General features: G+C 44.1%; 3 protein-coding genes and 1 pseudogene across 3 annotated transcripts in view; 2 read left to right on the forward strand and 2 right to left on the reverse strand.

Annotated features, from left to right (window-relative positions):
- The window catches only part of LOC141122009 (uncharacterized), a 340,305-nt pseudogene extending 325,597 nt beyond the window's left edge, over positions 1–14,708 (reverse strand).
- The window catches only part of LOC141122024 (uncharacterized), a 245,510-nt gene that overhangs the window by 209,871 nt on the left and 13,288 nt on the right, over positions 1–22,351 (forward strand). The gene's annotated exons all lie outside the window — the stretch shown is intronic.
- Positions 1–22,351, forward strand: part of LOC141122064 (uncharacterized) — a 236,834-nt gene that overhangs the window by 79,871 nt on the left and 134,612 nt on the right. The gene's annotated exons all lie outside the window — the stretch shown is intronic.
- LOC141122057 (uncharacterized) overlaps positions 6,554–22,351 on the reverse strand; it is a 108,169-nt gene continuing 92,371 nt past the window's right edge. The window contains 2 exon segments of the mRNA XM_073611853.1: positions 6,554–8,373; positions 8,460–9,380. Of these exon segments, the coding sequence (XP_073467954.1) occupies positions 8,034–8,373; positions 8,460–9,380 (1,261 nt within the window). The 3' untranslated portion in view covers positions 6,554–8,033.

The following is a 22,351-nucleotide window of genomic DNA, read 5'->3' on the forward strand; positions in this document are numbered from 1 at the left end:
TATATGCCCCCCACATTCATGGGTGGGAACACACACATTATACACAATTTTAAGGTAAAATATAAAAGATGAGGTTGTGATGAGTAAATAGATACCAAACATGTCAAGTAATAAAATTGTGTGTGGCAAAATACTACAGTACCTAAAAATCCCCATAGGAGGCACTTTCCTGCTCATCAGTTTAGAGATAAGTGTGATCTCTGGGGGTAGAATTATTCCTCTCACTCCGACATTCGTGGTGATCGCTCACATGTGTGGTGCAATCACGCTTTACATACACATATACACAGTATGGGTGCGTTTACAGGTCTGTGTGGGGCAATGGGGGTTACTTTTCATTTTTTTATATACATTTTATCATCTTTTTTTTAACTTGTTTTATTTTATTAATACTTTTTTTATAATTCAGATTTTTTAACTTGTTTTATTTTATTTTTTCTTATTTAGCTGTATTGCTATATTACAAGGATATAACAACCCCCCATGTGATAAAATTGGGCAGGTGACAGGTCCTCTTTATGAGACATGGGGGGTGTATTAGACCTCCAATGTCTCCTCTACCCTCCAATGCACAGATGGCGCTCAGTTAGATGCTTCCTTGGGGGTATCATCCGGGGAATGACGGCTCAAACACTCAGAGCTGAGGATTTCAGGCTTCATTCAGTGCAGAGGAGATCGGGGGATGGACGTTCACCAGTCTCCTCCCTCTTGGCCTCCTGAAGCTGCTGGATGAGGTTTCAGGCTCCCATGACAAGAGGGAGAGCCCAGGAACCACACTGGGGGGTCATGGTGGAGGGAATCGGGCCGTCTACAGTGTAAATGGGATCAGGCAGCTATACAGCCCCCCCAGTCACTCTTACTGTGCAGCTGGGAGCCGGCTGAAGAAAACAAGCACTGCTACTGCCGCCATCAGCTTATGATTAACCCTTCACTTTCTGGGTGTACTATGTACCTACAAAGAGCTGAACTGGTTACATATCATGTCTGGGGGTCCTAATGCTGGGGGGCCCTAATGCTGGGTTGTCATAATCCCGGGGGGTCCTAATCCTGGGCGGGTTCCAAATCCTGGGGTGTACTAATCCTGGGGGGTCCTAATCCTGGGAGGTCATAATGCTGTCTGTGAAGGGACATCTCTATGATGTGCAGAAAGTGCTGAAGCTGTGCTGACTTTTACTAAGGAAAAATGACCAAAACAGCACATTACCAAAACAGACCCCCCCCCCCCCCCCCCGAGGTTCTTCTATGTATTTGGGGGACCTTTGGAGGGTCTGTGTGCTGCTGAAAAAGAAAAAAGAAGCCGGAAATGAAATGTCATTTTCTGGCAATTTAAGCTGATTATTTTTTTAAGGAAATGTCACTTTTTCTGTAGCCCATCCTACAGCAAGAATGAAAAAATGTATAGAGACCCCCAAATACATACAAGACCCTCTGAGTGTAAAATCCATACCATATCCATTATCCAAGCATGTAGCCTGGCTGCCCAGGAAAGGGGGAGGGATAAGTGTGCAGCTCCACCCCCTCCTCCTGAACCATACCAGGCCATGTGCCCTCAACATGGGGGGCCTTCCCTGGGGAGACTCCTTATAGTAAAGCACCTTGTCCCCATGTTGACAAGGACAAGGGCCTCATCCTCACAACTCTGGCCTAGTGGTTGTGGGGGTCTGGGGGGCTTATCAACATCTGGAAGTGCCCAGTCCCCCCATATGAATGCATTTGGGGTACATTCATTTAAAAAAAAAAGAAAAAACAATAAAAACACTCAATGTCCTTTATTTAAAAAAAATCCCCCAAAAAGTCTCTTATTGTAAATCCATCGTCAATAATGATGCCAATACCCCACTGACTCCCCTATACCCCCCAATGACCCACCACACAGGAGCGATCTCCGACAGTAACACTCGCTGACTGATAGCTTCCCGAGCTGTCATCAGATATATAAAGGAAGGGGCGGGGATAGTGGTGACATCATTGCCCAAATATGGTCATATTCGGACAATGATGTCATGATCTAAACCCCACCCATTTGCATACATGGCCATGTAAGGTAATGGGCAGGGTGAAGTCGGCGGTTGCTAAGGACACAGCTGTTGCAGGCAGACGTTGCTTCCCTAGAAACCAGTGACAGCCAGGAGCCGTCACATTCGTCTGCACCAAAATTCGTAAACATTGGATGTTCAGACAAATGTGGGAGGAGCCAGTGTTCATCCAATCTGTTCAGACACGGAGCTCCTCCCTAATGCATATTATTGTCAATGTGTGGAAGTGATTGTATCTGGCAGACAGGGATCTGTATGTGTGTGTGTATCACTGTCCGGCACATCCATGAGATAGGAAAAAAGTCTCATCATTGGTGTTGGTGAGAAAAAAGCCAATCTTTGGTTTCAGTAAAATAAAATAAGCCCCGTCATTGGTTTCAGTGAGATAAAATAATCTCCATCATTGGTGTCAGTGGGAAAATAAAACCCATTGTTGGTGTTAATGAGATAAAATAAGCCCCATTGTTGGTGTCAGTGAAATAAAATAAGTCTTATCGTTGGTGCCATGAGATAAAGTAAGTCCCATCATTGGTGTCAGTGATATAAAATAAGAACCATTGTTAGTGTCAGTGAGATAATATAAGTCCCATTGTTAGTGTCAGTGAGATAATATAAGTCCCATTGTTGGTGTCGGGGAGATAAAATAAGCTCTATTGTTGGTGTCAGTGAGAATAAAGTGTAACCCCAGCCCAGCATTGGTGGTACTTACCTGATCACACACTCTCACTGCCTCTCTGCTGATGTTGGAGTTCTACTATCACTATCAGAAAGGAGATCACGGCTCCCCACAGTCGGCTATAATTGCAGTGCCTGGTGATGGAACCCAGAGAGTGTTCCAGCCGTCATCATCTCACTGACACTCTGTACTCTAAGTCCTGGAACCTGTGAGATGAGGACATGATAGGACAATAGACTAAATCCTGGGACTGTTCTTCATCATTCCAGAACACTTGGCAACAATGGCAAGGCCGTGTTCACAATATGAGATGTTTCTCAGGGCTGCAGTACCTCCACAAGATGGTGATCTCACTTCTACCCAGACAGGAGGTCTCTATGGAATACAGACAGGAAGTCTCTATGGAATACAGACAGGAAGTGATGTCAGGTACAGACAGAAAGTGATGTGAACCACATGCTAGGGGGCGCATGTTAGGGTTCTTCCAAAAAAGTGGGGTACTTAAATTGCTTCCGGACCGCCCACTGCACATACACTGCGGCAGGGCAGCCCAGCTGCGCGAAACAACGTACCTGTACGGCGAAGTAGATTAGAAATAGTACACCACGGAATGCACTGTAGATATAGGCTACACTGGAAGCTGCAGAATATATATATATATATATATATATATATATATATTAGACTGTCTGTGTGTATCTATATATATATATATATATATATACTGTATATATACATATATATATCAAATACACCACCTGAAGTAGATTAGAAATAGTACACCACGAAATGCACTGTAGAATGTAGATCTCTAGGCTACACTGACTGGATGCTGCAGAGTATATATATATATATACATATATATATATATATATATATATATATATATATATTAGGGCTGTTACTGATTAAAATTTTCACGTTCGATTAATCGATTATATTTTAATCGATTAATCGACTAATTTCGATTAATGATAACGCACATACAGATCCAATTACTATATATATATATATATATATACACACACACACACACACACACACACACACACATATATATATACACACACACATACATGTGCACACACACACACACACATATATATATATACATATCAGTCCAACTGATCAAAAAAAAAAACCCACTACATACAACTGATGCATCTATGGCCAGCTTTAACCAAGTCTAAATGGACCAGATAAGAAGTTATGGCTGTGATTGCAGATTTGATCGAATTGCACACCGACTGACTACATAAAGCGCACATAATCTCCATAACACAATAAATTGATATAACAAGGGACACATTTTTCTGTATACTATATACTATATACTTTAAGCACAGGTTGTAAAGCCCTCACAGATACCACACAGAGGGAGACCTGAGCAGGTCCTCTGCTAAGAAGACATTCCTGGCTCCATGACTTGTATAGGAGAAGACTTGGCTCTCCCCTCACCACACCGGCCTCCCATACACAGACGAGGAGAGCAATGTCCTGTGCTATGTGAGGGAGAGGTGAAGGTGGATACATCTCTGTAGGACTCAGGAATGTCCTCTGTCTCCACTGATAAGGACTGCTCAGTCGTACATTGTTGTCCTTCAAAGAGCCGTGTAATGTCCCCAGACGCACATCCCAGCCGCCCTCCTCCTGTGTTGGTTTTACCAGAGGATGGATTCCCTCCCGCCTTCTCAGCGCTCCTCTCTGTACTCTGCCGGCGCTCCTCTCTGTACGGCTTGGAGCTTTTTCCACAGCACGGCTCAGAACTTTTTCCACAGCACCTCCCTCCTAGTTTCCATCCCCAAACACAGACTGCTGCTTTTCCTGCTCCTCATGTATCTCTCCACAGCTAGCACTGACTTTGTATGGCACCATTTCCACATGCAACTCCATTCACAAAGCTCCCCCTTCCCTTCGTTAGCAGACGGAGGCACTTGGGGAAGGGGGAGGAGTCCAGTGATGTTGATGTCCGTGACATCACCGGATCTCCGATGGAACTCCCTGAAGACTCAGAAGCTGGCGGAGAGGTGAGTACCGATCAAAAGAATTTTGGTTGATCAAAAAAATTATCAATTAATCGGAAATTAATTATTAATTTCCACAGCCCTATTATATATGTATATATATATATATATATATATATATATATATATATATATATATATATATATATATATATATATATATATATACACACACACACACACTAGACTGACTATATACTATTTCTAATTACTTCAGGCAGTGTATTTGATAAATAAATTAAAAAAAAAAAAAAATTATATATATATATATATATATATATATATATATATAGTCAGTCTAGTATATATATATACTAGACTGACTATATATATATATATATATATATATATATATATATATATATATATATATATATATATATATAATTTTTTTTTTTTTTTAATTTATTTATCAAATACACTGCCTGAAGTAATTAGAAATAGTACCCCACGGAATGCACCGTAGAATGTAGATTTCTAGGCTACACTGACTGGATGCTGCAGAGTATATATATATATATATATATATATATATATATATATATATATATATCAAATACACTGCCTGTAGTAGATTAGAAATAGTACCTCATGAAATGCACTGTAGAATATAGATCTCTAGGGTACACTGACTGGATGCAGTGTATATACTACTGTATATATACTAGACTGACTGTATATATATATCAAATACACTGCCACTAACTGAATAACCTGCCTGCTTAATCTAAATCAAGCTATCTCTCCGTCCACACCAACAACACTACACAGGGCCGCCATGTAGGCAGCCTTATATAGTGTGGGGCATGGACTTAGTCCCCCTGAGCCATGATTGGCCAAAGGCACCCTGTCTTTGGCCAATTATGGCTCTCTTAACAGAGGGCGCTGGGATTGGCCAAAGCATGCAGGTCAGGTGCATGCTTTGGCCAATCATCATACAGCAATGCACTGCGATCTTGCAGTGCATTATAAGGCATTCCGCGGGCGCTCGAATTTCCTGCGAACACCCCATAATGTTCGTTCTTCGGCAAACACCCGATGTTCATGTTCAACCCGAACATCGAACTCATCCCTACTGAGGAAGGGGGGTCTGTACTTAGTGGGGGGTCTATACCGAGGAAGGGGGGTCTATGCTGAGGGAGGGGGTCTGTACTTAGTGGGGGGTCTATATTGAGAGAGGGATCTGTAGTTAGTGGAGGGGGGTCTGTACTGAGGGGGGACACCAATTTTTTCCGCACCGGGTGACACCCCCCCTAGTGACACAAGTGATTTAGGGGTCTATTCATAAAACATTTGCATAGCAATTCATCCATGGAAAGTGCATGTACATTCCTTCTGTGTGAATGGGATGGGGAGAACAAACGTTGATAGACTTTTTGCTGAGCTGTTTGAATGGTTTCCATTGGTTTAAAATGGAAAATACCATATTTACTATTAGATGGGGCTAATTTCCTTGATCCTTAGCGCCATCTAAAGGCCAAATGCAGTATTTCCCATTTTAAATCAATGGCTGGTTTATTAGTGTTTGTTTAAATAACTTTTATGATACACTAAAAATATACGCCGGACCCTCAGCGTGCCGCCTACCTAATTAGCATGTCAAAAAAGGTGAAACAATACTAATATATGGGGATTGAATAACCACAAAAATGTTAGAGTAAAAATGACAACATGAAAAAAGAGTGAAAAGGAGAGGATGGGAGCTCACGGTATGAAGATTAAATGGCAAACTTGAAATAAAAACCTGTAATAGCACAACCAAGCCTGTGGTAGCACATATCTATGGAACTTCACTCACCATACAAACATGATTAGCAAAAAAAGATTTATTGGTGTCAAAGATAAGAAAGACATTAAAAACCATCATGCATACATTAGTATTAAAGCTATAAAAACAAAAGGACATCTCTGGACAGGAGGTGCAATTCCACTCAAGTTGCAGGAGTTGTAAAAATGCTGTAATACAGCTGGGATAATATCCCCAGGTCTAAGCGACCTCTGAAGAGTGACCCAAGTGTTGAACTGATATTGAAAAAGGGAGGATGGATAAAGTCAAAGCACAAAGTGGAAGCTATGAGATGATATGAATGGTTCTCCGATCTGCATTGGAAAAAGGTGGACAAGTAGATGATTGTATTGATCTGGAAGGTAGGTGTAAAGAAATAGGGGGGGGTTGCTGGGTAACAGTGGTCAGGAGGAGATGTACAAGTGGAATAGTAATGAATATGGGGGTCCAATAAAGTGATGTGTGGCTCACTAAAACCAGAAGAACATGGTCCTCCTTGGCCTCCCTCTCACTGTACCAATCAGAGTCCCTATGAGGACTCGCTCTCACACCCCAAATGAAAGAGCAATGTGAAGAGGTAATCCTTTCCAGAAAGTAATAGTCCTTTCCAAAGAATGGTAAATGTATTTATACTGTACTTATCAGCTTGTCATCAAGTCCACAGGTCCAGGGTCCCGGGGGAAGGTCCTCCCTTGTCTGTGAAAACAGCAGTCTTGTAAAGTGTGTAGAACCATATATGGGTCAAAGGCATGTAGTCCAGAGATGGGCCGCGCTGGCCTGACCGCTTTCACCCATCTCTGTCGTCTTCATCAGAGGCTGGTTCCCAATGCCGTCCATTGTACTTTTATCCTTCAGTGTCTACTTAACTCACAAGTGCATGAGTCCAATCTCAGATACTACAATCAAACCATGCCTGACAAATGGAAATTGAGGGCTCTACTAGCCAGAATTTACCTCAGTGATTTCCTATGACCATCAGCTCCATCTAGTGACCATAATTGGGTATTTTTCCTGAAATACCTCAATAAAAATAGCACAATACCACATTATGGCCACTAGATGGAGCCAAGGAAATCAGTGTATGAAATAAAATACATCCAATATTCATCACAGCCGGGTGAATGCTACTCACATTCATTCAACATTTTTTTTATAAACAGACCTCTAATCTTTTGTGAAATCTTACACCACAAAATGTACTCGGCCAATGAAAGGTAATGACTCCATTTTTATTTTTCTCCTGCTATCAATGGCCAACACGGTACAACACTTCATCCATGTCTTTGGTGATCTCTGATCTCCTTATCAACTGTTTCTTACATGATGAAGATCAGCCATGGAGTATATCTGAGGTGTATATCAGGGTGTGCTTCTTCCCCACATGAGAGCTGTGATGTCCAGCAACATTCATATAGAAGACATTTCCCGCACTCAAGGCACTAATACACCTCGATGGTTGTGTGGGATCCCTGATGTACAGGAAGACAGGACTTCAGTGAGGAACAATTCCCTCACTCAGGACAGAAATACGGCTTCTCCCCTGTGTGAGATCTCTGATGTTTGGAAAGATGGGGCTTCTGTGAAAAACATTTCCCACACTCAGTAAAGAAATACGGCTTTTCCCCTGTGTGAGATCTCTGATGTGTCTGAAGATGGGACTTCACTGAAAAACATTTCCCGCACTCAGGACAGGAATGTGGTTTCTCTCCCGTGTGAGAGCGTTTATGGACATTAAGACCAGATTTAAGACAGAAACACTTCCCGGATCCCTGATGTACAGGAGGACAAGACTTTAGTGAGGAACAATTCCCTCACTCAGGACAGGAAAGTGGCTTCTCCCCCATGTGAGATCTCTGACATCTGTAAAAATGGGAATTCACTGAAAAACATTTCCCATACTAAGGACAGGAATACAGCTTCTCCCCGTGTGAGTTCGCTGATGTTTGTAAAGATTGGACTTCTGTGAAAAACATTTCCTGCACTCAGAACAGGAATACGGCTTCTCCCCCGTGTGAGATCTCTGATGTGTGTAAAGAGTTGACTTCTTTAAAAAATATTTCCCGCATTCAGAACAGGAATACGGCTTCTCTCCTGTGTGAGATCTCTGATGATTATAAAAATTGGACTTATCTGAAAAACATTTCCCGCACTCAGGACAGGAGTATGGCTTTGCCCCTGTGTGAGATCTCTGATGTTTGACAAGAGTTGATTTTTGTACAAAACATTTACCACACTCATAACAGAAAAATGGCTTCTCTCCCGTGTGCAATCTGTGATGATTGTAAAGATTGGACTTCTCTGAAAAACATTTCCCGCACTCAGAACAGGAAAGTGGCTTCTCCGCCATGTGAGTTCTCTGATGTCTGTAAAGACTGGACTTCAATGAAAAACATTTCCCGCACTCAGGACAGGAATACGGCTTCTCCCCTGTGTGAGATCTCTGATGTGTGCAAAGACTAGCCTTCTGTGAAAAACATTTCCCGCACTCAGGACAGGAATTTGTCTTCTCTTCCATGTGAGATCTCTGATGTGTGTAAAGATGGGACTCCACTGAAAAACATTTCCCGCACTCAGGACAGGAATACGGCTTCTCCCCCGTGTGAGATCTCTGATGTTTGTAAAGACTAACCTTCTCTGAAAAACATTTCCCACACTCAGGACAGGAATACGGCTTCTCCCCCGTGTGAGATTTCTGATGTGTGTAAAGATTAGACTTCTGTGAAAAACATTTCCCGCACTCAGGACAGGAATACGGCTTCTCCCCCGTGTGAGATTTCTGATGTGTGTCAAGATTGGACTTCACTGAAAAACATTTCCGGCAGTCAGGACAGGAATACGGCTTCTCCCCCGTATGAGATCTTATATGCACATTAAGATTGTATTTAGAATGGAAACGCTTCCCGCACTCAGTACAGGAAAAGCTCTTCTCTGTTGGAAGGACGGCACCGTCCCTCACAGTCTGAGGTTCCTCAGGATAAGAGGAATACGATGGTCCATCTACACTGTGTGGTGCCGGATGGACATTTGAGGTAGTCGGGTTTTCTCCTGGACTATACTGTGTGATGTCCTCATCTTCTACTTTACAGTCTGGAGACAAAGTGAGACAATCCTCTGAGGTTTTCCTCATCTCCCGTCCATCTACTAAAATAGGAATACAAAGATTATTACTAGACATGAGCAGATTGGTTCCCCTAAACCAGGACTCCGCCCACATCAGGCAGCTTTGTCTCTGAGGATCTTACAATTCCCTCCTCAAGGTAACTAGTAAATGGGTCCTCTGATCTCCTAGCAGTTCATTTCTTTATTAATGGACCTTAGTCAGAGAGTGAGGAAACAACGAGAACTGTCTTTTATAGGAGTGACAGTGATGAGGGGATTATAGGACGAGTGTCCCCACCCCCTCTATCACTCATTGCCATCTTCCCAACACAAGAAGTCCTGCACTTCCTTATTTAGTCCATGATTTAGTCATGAATAACAGCGGGGCTGAGCCCCACCAGAGGTCAGAGAGTGAGGATGGGGGGAGAACAACCAAGATGAAGACTGGACTTATCCTGAAGACCACCATCATTGGGTTATTGACTCCTCCCTCATTATCACTTTCTGTTTAAGGTTCAAAAGTGTGAGGATGTTATCACATTATTATCAACATGTAAAAGTCTGTGCTCCAATCAAATCATCAGATATAAAATGTCTAGCTGGTAGAATATGGGTGAAACATAAGAGAATACAAATTATGTGTATATATAGCAGTGGGTAGAGGGCAGAGAGCAGAAGTCAGGACTATGTAATGTACAACATATTGTATAAGATACAACAGATAGGACTATATAGTATCAGAATGATGTAATGTACAATATAGAGTATATAGTGCAGGGGTCAGGCCTATAATATTGGTATTCAGTAATCAGTGGAAGATTAAATGTTTACATGAGACAAGTTGCAGAGGTCCCACACCGCTGCCTCCCATCTCCTGAGACTGCACTCAGTGACTTGGGTCTGAGACTATACAGACATATCCCTCCACCCGGCACAGCCAGCAGACAACAGAGCAAGTAATCCTGGGAGAATTGCTCTGTCAGAGATCTTGCTAGACGTCTATTTTGAAAATGAACATTTTTCTGCCAGCTGAACCCCAGAATCTCCATAAATCCAGTCTAGATACATAAATTGTGTCTGCAGCACAGAGAAGGAAGATTATCCGAGAGAAATACAGGAATACAGGACGGGGAACACAGCTCAGGAAAGTGACCAGGGGATTACAGGCTGATATCACCCAGTCCCCGCCCTACTCTGGACCAATCAGTGAGCAGTATGGGTGGAGGAATGTATTTAGTGTTAATAACCCACCTGTGCTGATCTCTGTAGGAGTGTCCTCCTCTATAAATGTCCCCGTTATTCCATCCTCCTCCATAGACTTCTGATCATCCCTCACATACCTCTCTTCTTCTTCTGATTTAACCTCAAATTCTATATCGATTGGATCTCCACTCTAAACCAAGACAATGAGAGAGAATATCATCTGTAAGATATAAGCTTTATTATTGTGACATCACATAAAAAATCCATACATCTCTATCAGTGTGTTTTTTTAATATCCATCCCACCAACCTTGTAACAGTGAGGGATGGTGTGATCTTCCTGTGTGGAATCCCGGGAATACAGAGGACGGGGACATCTCTCTGGTGGGTTCCTGGTATTAGGTGGCTCCATCATATCCTTGTGTCCTTCTGAAAACTCCTCCATCACTCCATACTCCTCATCCTCCTCTTTATACTCTTCTTTAACATCAATATTATCATCCCCGAGGTTTCCACTCTGAATATATAATAAAACATTCATTGTAACAAACATGCTGTGTATAAATCAGAACTACCAATAATTGTCAATCATCTACCTGATGATGGTGAGGGATGGTGTGACCTTCTTGTGTGGAATCCCTGGAATACAGAGGACGGGGATATCTCTCTGGTGGGTTTCTGCAGCTGGATGACTCCACCATGGTGTCCTGGTACAGATCTTTGTGTTCTTTTAGAATCTCCTCCATCACCCCATCCTCATCATCCTCCTCCTTTATCTCTTCTTTAACCTCAACTTTAGAATCTCTCAGGTTTACACTCTGAATATATAATAAAAATGACATCAATGGTAACAATGCAGATAATGTACAGATCCTAATGATACTATCAGTGATTGTTCCTCATCTACCTGATGATGGTGAGGGATGGTGTGATCTTCCTGTGTAGAATACCGGGAATACAGAGGACGAGGCCATCTCTCTGGTGGGTTCCCATTACTGGATCCATCTGTAGGAAACACACACACTGACTGAATACATTGTTTCTATGTGTTTATCAGATGATGGGGGATCTAGGTGGACCCTCCGTACTGCTCTCTCCTTTACAATAAAGTCTCCTCTTACCCGGTGATGTGAGGGGCGGCTGATTGTCCATCATGACGTCCTTGTAGAGATCCTTGTGTCCTTCTAAATACTCCCACTCCTCCATGGAGAAATAGACAGTGACATCCTGACACCTTATAGGAACCTGACACACACAATGATACAGTCACCATCCAGACACATCCCTTGTCTGTTACTGGATAATGTCCCAGAATTCCCAGAATCCTCCTCACCTCTCCTGTCAGCAGCTCCATCATCTTCTTGGTGACTTTTAAAATCTTCTGCATGTTGTGTCTCTCAGGTTTTAGGGAGTCACATGGAGGCACTGTGATGGTCATATGATCACCTGACTTCACAAGAGGAAATCTCTGTATTGAGGAACCAATAGGAATATCATGTTAGAATCCCAGAATCCTCCTCACCTCTCCGGTCAGGTCTGTGTTTTATTAATAGAGATAAGAGTGATGTCATGTGACCTCCCAGAATCCTCCTCACCTCTCCGGTCAGGTCTGTGTTTTATTAATAGTGATAAGAGTGATGTCATGTGACCTCCCAGAATCCTCCTCACCTCTCCGGTCAGGTCTGTGTTTTATTAATAGAGATAAGAGTGATGTCATGTGACCTCCCAGAATCCTCCTCACCTCTCCGGTCAGGTCTGTGTTTTATTAATAGAGATAATAGTGATGTCATGTGACCTCCCAGAATCCTCCTCACCTCTCCGGTCAGCAGGTAGATGATCTCCAGGGTGAGGTTTAGTATCTTCTCAGTCATGTGACTCCAGTCCTCCTCCATCCCCATTGGTCCCGTCATTTGATCTATACAGGTCTCCTTGTAGAAGGATTACTTTGGGAAATGAAAGTAAGAATTATTTGGATGGTGTTGGTCACACAATAATAGGATGTGGATGTGAGGGGGTAATAGGAGGGTTTCTATACATATAAGAACTTCTCCCCCCCCATGGGAACACATTTAGGTAGACTATTTAGCGTCTGATTTTTTTGTGGGCTCCTGGGACCCTCTTGTCCTGCCGGATCAGATATTCCCCTTTCTCTGTTGGGTTTGTTTGGTTTCTGAACTGGATTTGGTTGGTTTTAGATCTGCAGACAAGGAATGATAAATACGATCCTTCCTTTGACTTGTTTGCTCTGAGGCAGTGATGTGAGGACAATGTCGGGTCATCATGATGTCCAGGAAGGGGAACTTGCTGACTTTTGGTCGGAGTTGTCGGCTAATCAGGATAATTGGCAGAACTCCGGCTGCAAGGCTCCAATCTCCGGCAGCCTGCTGACTGATCGGAGTGATGTCACTGTCACTCTCTGCAGTAAGAGAAGGGATCGGATTGGATAGCAGGAGGATGCTGCTGGTGGAGTACAGAACTGTGGGGGAGGAGTCAGTTTTGTTCTCTCCAATAACAACCCATCTGCCATCTATGCTGATTATGAAGATTATAACATGTAAGTGTACTATTTGTTTTTATGGAATAAATGACTTCATCATTCTAATGAGGATCTCGCGCTGTCATTTCTTTGTTGTTTAATCTCCTTGGATCTTCCCGGATCTTTATCTGACAAGCTGCAGGACCCTTGTATGTTGGAATGAACATTTGTCCTCATCATGCTGTTACCATAGACTGCTGTCTGTTGGGCTGGACCTTGTAGTGCACATTACTGGTGTGTGATTTTTATTTCAGTGCTGGTAGGAGGACAGCAGGGGGGAGGGGTTTGTTCTCTTGGTCTATTTTGTATCCTGTAACATATTTCTAGAACGGTGAAATGGTGAGGTGAAGGCTTCCTTCACTTGCTGGCAGAAGGTCTTTAAAAGAGAAGTATGATTTTTTTTTACTTTCAGATTCATACTTACCTAGGTGGATGCAGCATCGGTCCCCCGGCACCTCTTCACTGAGAACCGATCGATCTAACATCTGCGATGGCTCGGTTCTCACAGCTCTGCCCCCCGCACTCACTGGAGATGTGGAGGGGTGGGGAGCGCCCGTCTCAGTCTCTCAGTGGCTCGCTGAGAGGTTGAGATGGCCATCAGTCCAGGGACCTGGAAGATCCAGACTTCATTGTGGTGATGATGCGGTGCCTGGACTGATTCCAGTGATGTCACCAGAGAGAGGACTTCATCCCGCTCTCTGCTGAAAACAGGTCACAAGAGTGCAAAACGAATTGTACTCCTGTAACCCATAGGAGAAGCCCAGCCAAGAGATCTCAAGCTGGACTTCTCCTTTAAGGAGGTGAGAAAAGTATGTGCAGGTGGGGTGAGAGGACCATCAGAGACCAACAGCCTGTGTAGTGTAATAATTGTCCTTTGTAGGCCATGTATGGTCAGGATGGTCATTGTCTTGTCTATTTATTGTCAGTGATGTTTGTTTAGAGGAACATATTACTAGAATTTATCTCCAAAATGAAGAGAATGTTCCGGCCCCATAAGTGGGGAAATGTTCTGACCCTGAAGGGGTTAATCTAGGTTTCCACACTATATATGTGTGTATCATCATCTGCTGGAGATAAAAGACATCACAGTGACTATGGAGGAAGAGGACGGACATGATGGGGGGTTACTGGGTGTAAATAGAAAATAAGATCTTATTACCTCATCTACTGCCACTTCCAGCAATGTCTTCTCTCTACTTCCTCCCGACTCACCTCTCACCCGGAACTTCCTGTCTGTACCTGACATCACTTCCTGTTTTCCATAGAGACCTCCTGTCTGGGTAGAAGTAAGATCTCCATCTTGTGGAGTTCAGAGGAACTGCAGCCCCAAGAAACGTCTCATAATAACCATTCCTGTATAGCAGGGCAAAGTTAAAAACATAACTCCTGAAATTGAACTTTTTGGTGAAGAAAATTCAAAAATATATCAAAAAGCATAACAATATACATATCAGTCCACTCATAATGAATATGTAAAACATAAATTGCAAGGATGTAATGTTTACATAGGAATGGTGGCGGAGATCTCTCAAAGTAAGAACATTTCCTTGTATATAAATAAAATAATTAATGTGAAAAAAGCTGTAAAACAATAAAAAAATATATATAGACTGAGTCATCCACTTCAGCCATAAAGGCATTGTGATTCAAGATCTTCTAGATCACATAGAAGGAGGACTCATCGACATACCTCCCAATTTTTTGAGATGGGAACGAGGGACACCTATTAGTAAAAGTATGTAGGCATCGGACACACCCCCTGCCACGCCCCCTTAAAAGAGAATCATACCAAAAAAAATGATTGGTTAAACCCACACGTGCTTTTTTACCACTACTATTCCTTTACAGTGACCGGTAAAATTTACAAATGCAGCAATTTAGAAATTGGATGAAAGGTTTAGCACTGTGAAATAATTTTTGAAAGATAAAAAGTGCATTTTATATACAACTATAAAGATCAGACCAAAATGAGGGACAAATGAGGAGGAAAGAGGGACAGAGGGACATTGTTCCAAATCAGGGACAGTCCCTTGAAATCAGGAACAGTTGGGAGCTATGCATCTGTGATTTCATACATTTGTTTGGAAGGATAGAACAATCCTCAGAAGGGATCATGTAGGATGACAGGAAAGTCTCCTGACTGGTGAGATCCAACAGACATCCCAACTCTCCCACATTTTGGCTGTGGCTCCCTGACACCCGCAAGTGCCACGCAATATCCTGATTATGGACGGGTGCGCGGGGTGCACCCAGGGGCGGCGATACCGCTAGGCAAAACTAGGCAGTCACCTAGGGTGCAGCCACAACCGCTGGCTTACCTACTCTCCATTGGGAGGAGAGAGGGCACCTGATGCTTGTGAGTGCCTGTGCGGCTGTGCCTCAACCTCTACCCCTCCCCTACCCGGTGGCTATGTGACCAGTGGCATAGCATGGGGGGAGGCAGGCGGGGCACCACCCTGGGGCCGGGTGCAGAATGTAAAGGGGCACTGTTGTACTGTCCCCAGTGTGATGGTCATTTAGCGGGGGCAAATAGGTCCAGCACTAGTGGCACTATGGCAGCAATCTGCATCGCCCTTGGGGTGCAAGTGGGCATCCTTCACCACACACAGCAGTAATCAGCGATTCAAGGGCAGATAGGTGGGGGGACCTGAGAGAGCCCTGGACTCAGAAGAAGAGCTCCTCTGGCACCGCCTCTTCCTCCTAGACTCCGCCTCCCGAAGAGATGAGAAGCAGCTGGGCAGGCGCAGCGTACCATACCCCGTGCTTCCAGAGCAGCATGGATTGCTCAAACTTCCTCCACTCTCTAACGTCACGTGAGGCCTGGAGCGAGGACTGTCCTCCAAGGACAGGCTGATTTGGGACACAGGGGACAGCTGAGAGCAGCTGACTGTCTGAAAGGATCAAAGCGGATCTTCACAAGAAGACAGACTGGCATTGAATGGAAGGTACCGTACCATCACATCATCATCATACATACAGGTCTGCAGACAGATTCTAGTACAATGGGACAAAGGAGGGACTGCAGATAGGGACAGGGCTAGGGGTCTCACTCATCTCCCCCCTCACTCCCCTCTTTCAGCCCTCACTCTCTCTCTGAGCCCCCCCTCTCTGTCAGCCCCCCCCTCTCTTTGTCAGTCCACACTCCCTCTCTCTCTCAAACATCCTCTCAGACCCCCCTCTCTGTCCACCACACCATGTGTAAATTCATATACAACATAAAGTGCTTTGTGCTCAAGATGATGTTCCCTGCAGATCCACTGCTTCCACTTTGCTCCTACTTCATTCATCTCATAATATTTGTTGCTATATAAAATAAAGTAAAAACCTGTGCAGATGTATGTAATCATACAATATTTTGTGCTCAATATAGTGTTCTCTGCAAGTCCACTACTTCCACTTTACATCTACTTCAACAAACTTATTTTGCTCAAAAAAATTTCTCAAATCAATAAAGATCACCACTAAGGGGGCGCCCTCACCATCACGTGTGTGAGAGGTGGAAGAAGGCGTGGCTACACTACAGCTGGCACAGTTTGGAGCACCGAGAACTTTACACCTTATCAACTTTTCATTGATTGGTGGATTTTATTGAGCAAAATAAGTTCATTGAAGTAGATGCAAAGTGGACGCAGTGGACTTGCAGAGAACACTATATTCAGCACAAAATATTGTATGATTACATGAAATTGCACAGATTTTTAGTTTATTTAATATAGCAGCAAATATTATAAGACGAATGAAGTAGGTGTAAAGTGGAAGCAGTGGATCTGCAGGGAACATCATCTTGAGCACAAAGCACTTTATGTTGTAGATGAATTTGCACATGGATCAGTTTACTTCATTTATTGATAAACACCATAAAATCAATGAAGTAGGTGTAAAGTGGAAGCAGTAGATCTGCAGAGAATATTATTTGAGCCCCTAGCACTTTATATATGAATGTATCCACATATTTTAGTGTATTTGTGATGATTTATGTGCACACACAATAGGACAGCGCTGTGACACATAATGCTCTTCTAGTTGATAAAGGGAATACTTACCTTTGTTACAGCAGCAGTCCGGTATAAGTTATTTTTGTAGGTATTTGAGTTGTTACACATAGCGCGGGTTTTATTCTATTTATATTGGTGACATAATTGCCCAAATCTGGGGATCAGGAGCCATTTCCACCCTTTACTCTCGGCTGGGGTTCTTTGCAGGTAGGTGCAGTCAGGGGAGGAAGAGCCTCACCCGCCATGAAGGTAAAAAAACAAAACAAAAATAGAAGATTGAGCTTCTAGGGTCGTAGCTCGGCTTCCTGGGAAATTTGGGGCTCCTTGTTCAGCCTGTCAGAAGCTACTTACAGAGCGGACAGTTTAACTGCTTGCCGCCCGCCCACCATCAAATGATCCCGGGGCGGTGCGGCTCTCATTCTGGGACGCCGTCATATGATGGCGTCCCAGAACGGCCGCTCTCGCAACCTCAATCTCGCGTCCACGGCTCTTTACCCATGTGATCGGCTGTGTCCAATCACAGCGGATCACATGTAAACAAGGAAGTGCCATAATCAGCTCTCCTCGCCTCACACTGACAGGGTATGTGGCGAGGAGAGCCGATCAGCGGCATCTCCTCACAGGGGAACACCTAGGAATGTAATCAGGGCACTGATCACAATATTGCAAAATAGTGTCACAAATCAGTGCCCACCAATGCCAGCTATCAGTGCCCACCAGTGGCAGCAATCAGTGCCAACCACTGCCCACAAGTGCCCCCAATCAGTGCTCATTAGCGATGCCAGTCAGTGCTGGCAATCAGTGCCACCTATCAGTGCTGCCCATCAATGCCCATCACTGCTGTCCATCAATGCCCATCAGTGTCGCCCATCATTTCCACCCATCAATGCCCATCTGTACCGCCTATCCGTGCTGCCTATCAGTGCCCACAAGTGCCGCCTATCAGTGCCCACCAGTTCCGCCTATAAGTGCCCACCAGTGCCGCCTATCAGTGCCCACCAGTTCCGCCTATAAGTGCCCACCAGTGCCGCCTATCAGTGCCCACCAGTTCCGCCTATAAGTGCCCACCAGTGCCGCCTATCAGTGCCCATGAGTGCCGCCTAACAGTGCCCATAAGTGCAGCATATTAGTGCCTCCTCGTCAGTGCCACCTAATCAGTGCCCATAAGTGCCGCCTCATCAGCGCACATCAGTGAAGGTGAAAAATTACTTCGTTACAAAATTTACTGACAGAAAAAAGTAAAAAACATATTTTTTTCAAAATTTTTGGTCTTTTTTGTAAAAAATAAAAAACCCAGCAGTGATTAAATACCACCAAAAGAAAGCTCTATTTGTATGAAGAAAATGATAAAAAATGTGTTTGGGTTCAGTGTAGCATGACCGCGCAATTGTCATTCAAAGTGCAACAGTGCTGAAAACTGGCCTGGGCAGGAAAGGGGTGTAAGTGCCCAGTAGGCAAGGGTTTAAATACAAGCCGACACACTCTGAGAGGATGAGCTCACAGAGCCTCTCCTCACTTCTTATCAGAGGCACTGAGCTCAATGGACAGCTTGGAGTCTTGGACCAATGGTAAAGTAGCATTGGCCCCAGCTGTCCAATAAAGATGCTGCAGTGGAGGCACGCCTCTCACTGCAGTGTCATAGAAGGGGGTGTGTCTAAAAGACAAACACTCCCTTTCAGCCCAGGCCTCTTATCTAGAAGGAAAAACGTGTTTATGTGTATAAGAATTACTCACAATCCCGTGTTTTCTCACACAGTTAGGAGGGAGAATGAGAATCTTCTGTTGATGAAAAGGTACGAGCTAAATCATATATTATTATGTTATAAGATAATCATTTATTATTTATCTATTTACTTTATCGTCATCATATGCTTCATTTAAAGTCCCACCACCCTGTTCTCGCCCCTTCTTTTGATATCTATTTACTGTGAAATTTCTGGTTATAACTTCAAACTTCAGTAATTTGTCTGTTAATCCACCTGCTTGAGTACAGATTTTGAAAATATAGTAAATTACCTTAAAATAATATATAATAATTATTTGGTTATTACTTATGGTAATTAACCCCTTCCCACCCAGGCCAATTCTGACACTTCTCTCCTACATGTAAAAATCATCATTTTTTTTTACTAGAAAATTTATCAAAACCCCCAAACATTTTATATATATATATATATTGTTTTAGGAGAGACCATAGAGAATATAATGGTGGTCATTGCAACTTTTTATATCACACGGTATTTGCGCAGCAATTCTTCAAACACGTTATTTTTTTAAAGAAACTGTTTCATGAATAAAAAAAAACAATAACGTTAGCCCGATTTTTTTTATATAATGTGAAAGATGATGTTACGCCGAGTAAATAGATACCTAACATGTCACGCTTTAAAATTGCGCACACTTGTGGAATGGCGCCAAACTTCAGTACTTAAAAATCTGCATAGGCGACGCTTTAAAAATGTTTACAGGTTACATGTTTAGAGTTATAGAGGAGGTCTAGTGATAGAATTATTGCTCTCGCTCTAACGATCGCGGTGTATGTAACCTGTGTGTATCCGGCTCTGATACTATCCAGTCCTTCACCAGCCACTCACCTCACCGCACGTCCCTGATACACACACAGCACAAGGCCGTGTTCACACTACCAGACGATTCTCTGGGCTGCAGTTCTTCTGATCTCCACAAGGTGGTGATCTCATTTCTACCAGGAAATCTCTATGGAAGACAGGAAGTGATGTCAGATACACACAGGAAGTCTCTATGGAAGACAGGAAGTGATGTTGGCACACACAGGAAGTGATGTCAGATGCAGACAAGACGATCCATGAGGTATAAAGTACAAAGGAGACATTGCTGGAAGAGGCAGCAGAGGAGGTAATAAGATCTTATTTTCTATTTACACCCAGTAACCCCCCGTCATGTCCATCCTCTTCCTCCGTAGTCACTGTGATGTCTTTTATCTCCAGCAGATGATGATACACACATATATAGTGTGGATATACGAAGATTAACCCCTTCAGGGGGATCAGTTGATGATGAATATATCTTCCTTCCAAAGCTGGCCATACATGGTTCAGTTTTATCGTTCAGACAGCGGGATGAGAGGAAAAATCTGAAGTGATTCCCCCATCCACACATTGGAGGGGGATGGGGGAATCCTCCCCGCTGCACTATTGTATTCTGACAATGGGGGGCGCTCCTCCGCTCTCAGAATTACCAGATCAGTGATGAAGCTATTGGCTGCAGCCGCTGATGGAGTGACTTTTATCCGGCAGTGACCACACATGGATGGAAATGTGACCGATCCCTGCTGAACCAGCTGAATTTCCATGTATTTGTAGCACTGGTAGATTTTTCAATCTACCGCTTATAGGTAAATTTAGTGGGTCATCTGTTCTGTACATAGTTCAGATTTAATTTACAGTTAGATTAGCCTCTGTTCTAGTTTGGCTGTGTTGCGTGCAGTTCCGCATTCTGCCTGTGGGTGTCGTTGTCACCATGGGTCGGTGTTGGAAAGCAACAAGCTGAAGTGTATGGATGCTCTTCTGTCCCGGAGACAACTCGGCGGAGGTGGTCCTCCGGGTTGCATTCTGGGAGAGAGTATTTATAGGACAGATGCCATGTGTTAGAGAACTTTACCTAGTGGCCCTCCTGGTCTAGAGATATGTGTTAGTGAGTTCTAGCTCGCAGCCTGGAGGGTTGTGTTGGGGCAGCCGAGCGGGTGGACCCAGAAGCCTGTCTGGGGCCTGCTGTTGCTGGGATGGTCCTGTGCTGTCTGTCCTGCGGGAAGAAGCCGGACAATCGGGAAGATCCAGGGGAGGACCCATCTTGGAAGGGACCATGCAAGGCTGGTCTTAAGAAGGGTCTGGTGAATAGAGGAGATATCCTAAAGTAATCTACCGCACAAGTACTGTCGGGTCAGCTTAAAGGTTCTGGTACTGTGTTTGCTGTTCATCCTGCCCCTACTACATCCTGTGGCAGAGGATCGTACAGGTTTTGTTTCACCCAAGTCTGTGGCAGAGACTTTTTGTTTGTGCTGCATTCCGGCTGCTGGGTTAGTGAGAGAAACCTATCCGGGTGGGCAAAGATTTAATCCTGAGCTGAGGATACATTCATCCCTGAGATTTCAATTCCTTAGTGCTACACCAAGGAAAGGTATTTGAACTTCCCTGCAACTCTTCTTCTACCTCTTTCCTGATACTTCTTCCAGTTATCTCCCATTAAAGCATTGGAAAAGTACTCAAGTGACTGGTGCCTACATTGTCTGATAATAAGCTCAATGGGACCCTAGAACCGGTACTGGTGAAATTACAGGTAAAAAGGTGACGGTAATAGCCCGCTAAAAATCAGTAGCTCCACCGTGAGTTAGTGCTACATATCTATCGTCACCATAAGTGACTTCCTCCCCTCCCCCTCATCTCCTTCATTATGTAAGTCATGCTGAGATAATCTCCCATTGGCTGAGCAATATTCTCATTTGTCTCTGAGCTCCTTCTTGCTATTCCTCGTCCTGCCTGTTGTTTCCTTGGATTGATTTTCTGTGTAGTGACCCCGGCTTCATCTCTTGGATGCGCTCGTCTGTTGCTTGTCCTGACCTTTATCCTGATTCCTGGATCTCCTCCTCATCTCTCCTCCATATCCTCTTACACAGCTTTTCTCCACACCTGCAGTGATCCTGGGGGTGGAAACTTGGCACCAGCACTCAGCAAAATCCATCCCCACCATTAGGAGCTCTGGGGAAAAAAGGGACCCCTCTGTCCTCCTCCCCACGGTGTCTCTCTCTGTCCTCCTCCTCCCCACGGCGCCCCCCTCTGTCCTCCTCCTCCCCACGGCGCCCCTCTCTGTCCTCCTCCTCCTCCTCCCCACGGCGCCCCTCTCTGTCCTCCTCCTCCCCACGGCGCCCCTCTCTGTCCTCCTCCTCCCCACGGCGCCCCTCTCTGTCCTCCTCCCCACGGCGCCCCTCTCTGTCCTCCTCCTCCTCCCCACGGCGCCCCTCT

Source organism: Aquarana catesbeiana, unplaced genomic scaffold, assembly GCF_042186555.1.
Source record: "Aquarana catesbeiana isolate 2022-GZ unplaced genomic scaffold, ASM4218655v1 unanchor237, whole genome shotgun sequence".
Classification (NCBI taxonomy): Eukaryota; Metazoa; Chordata; class Amphibia; order Anura; family Ranidae; genus Aquarana; species Aquarana catesbeiana.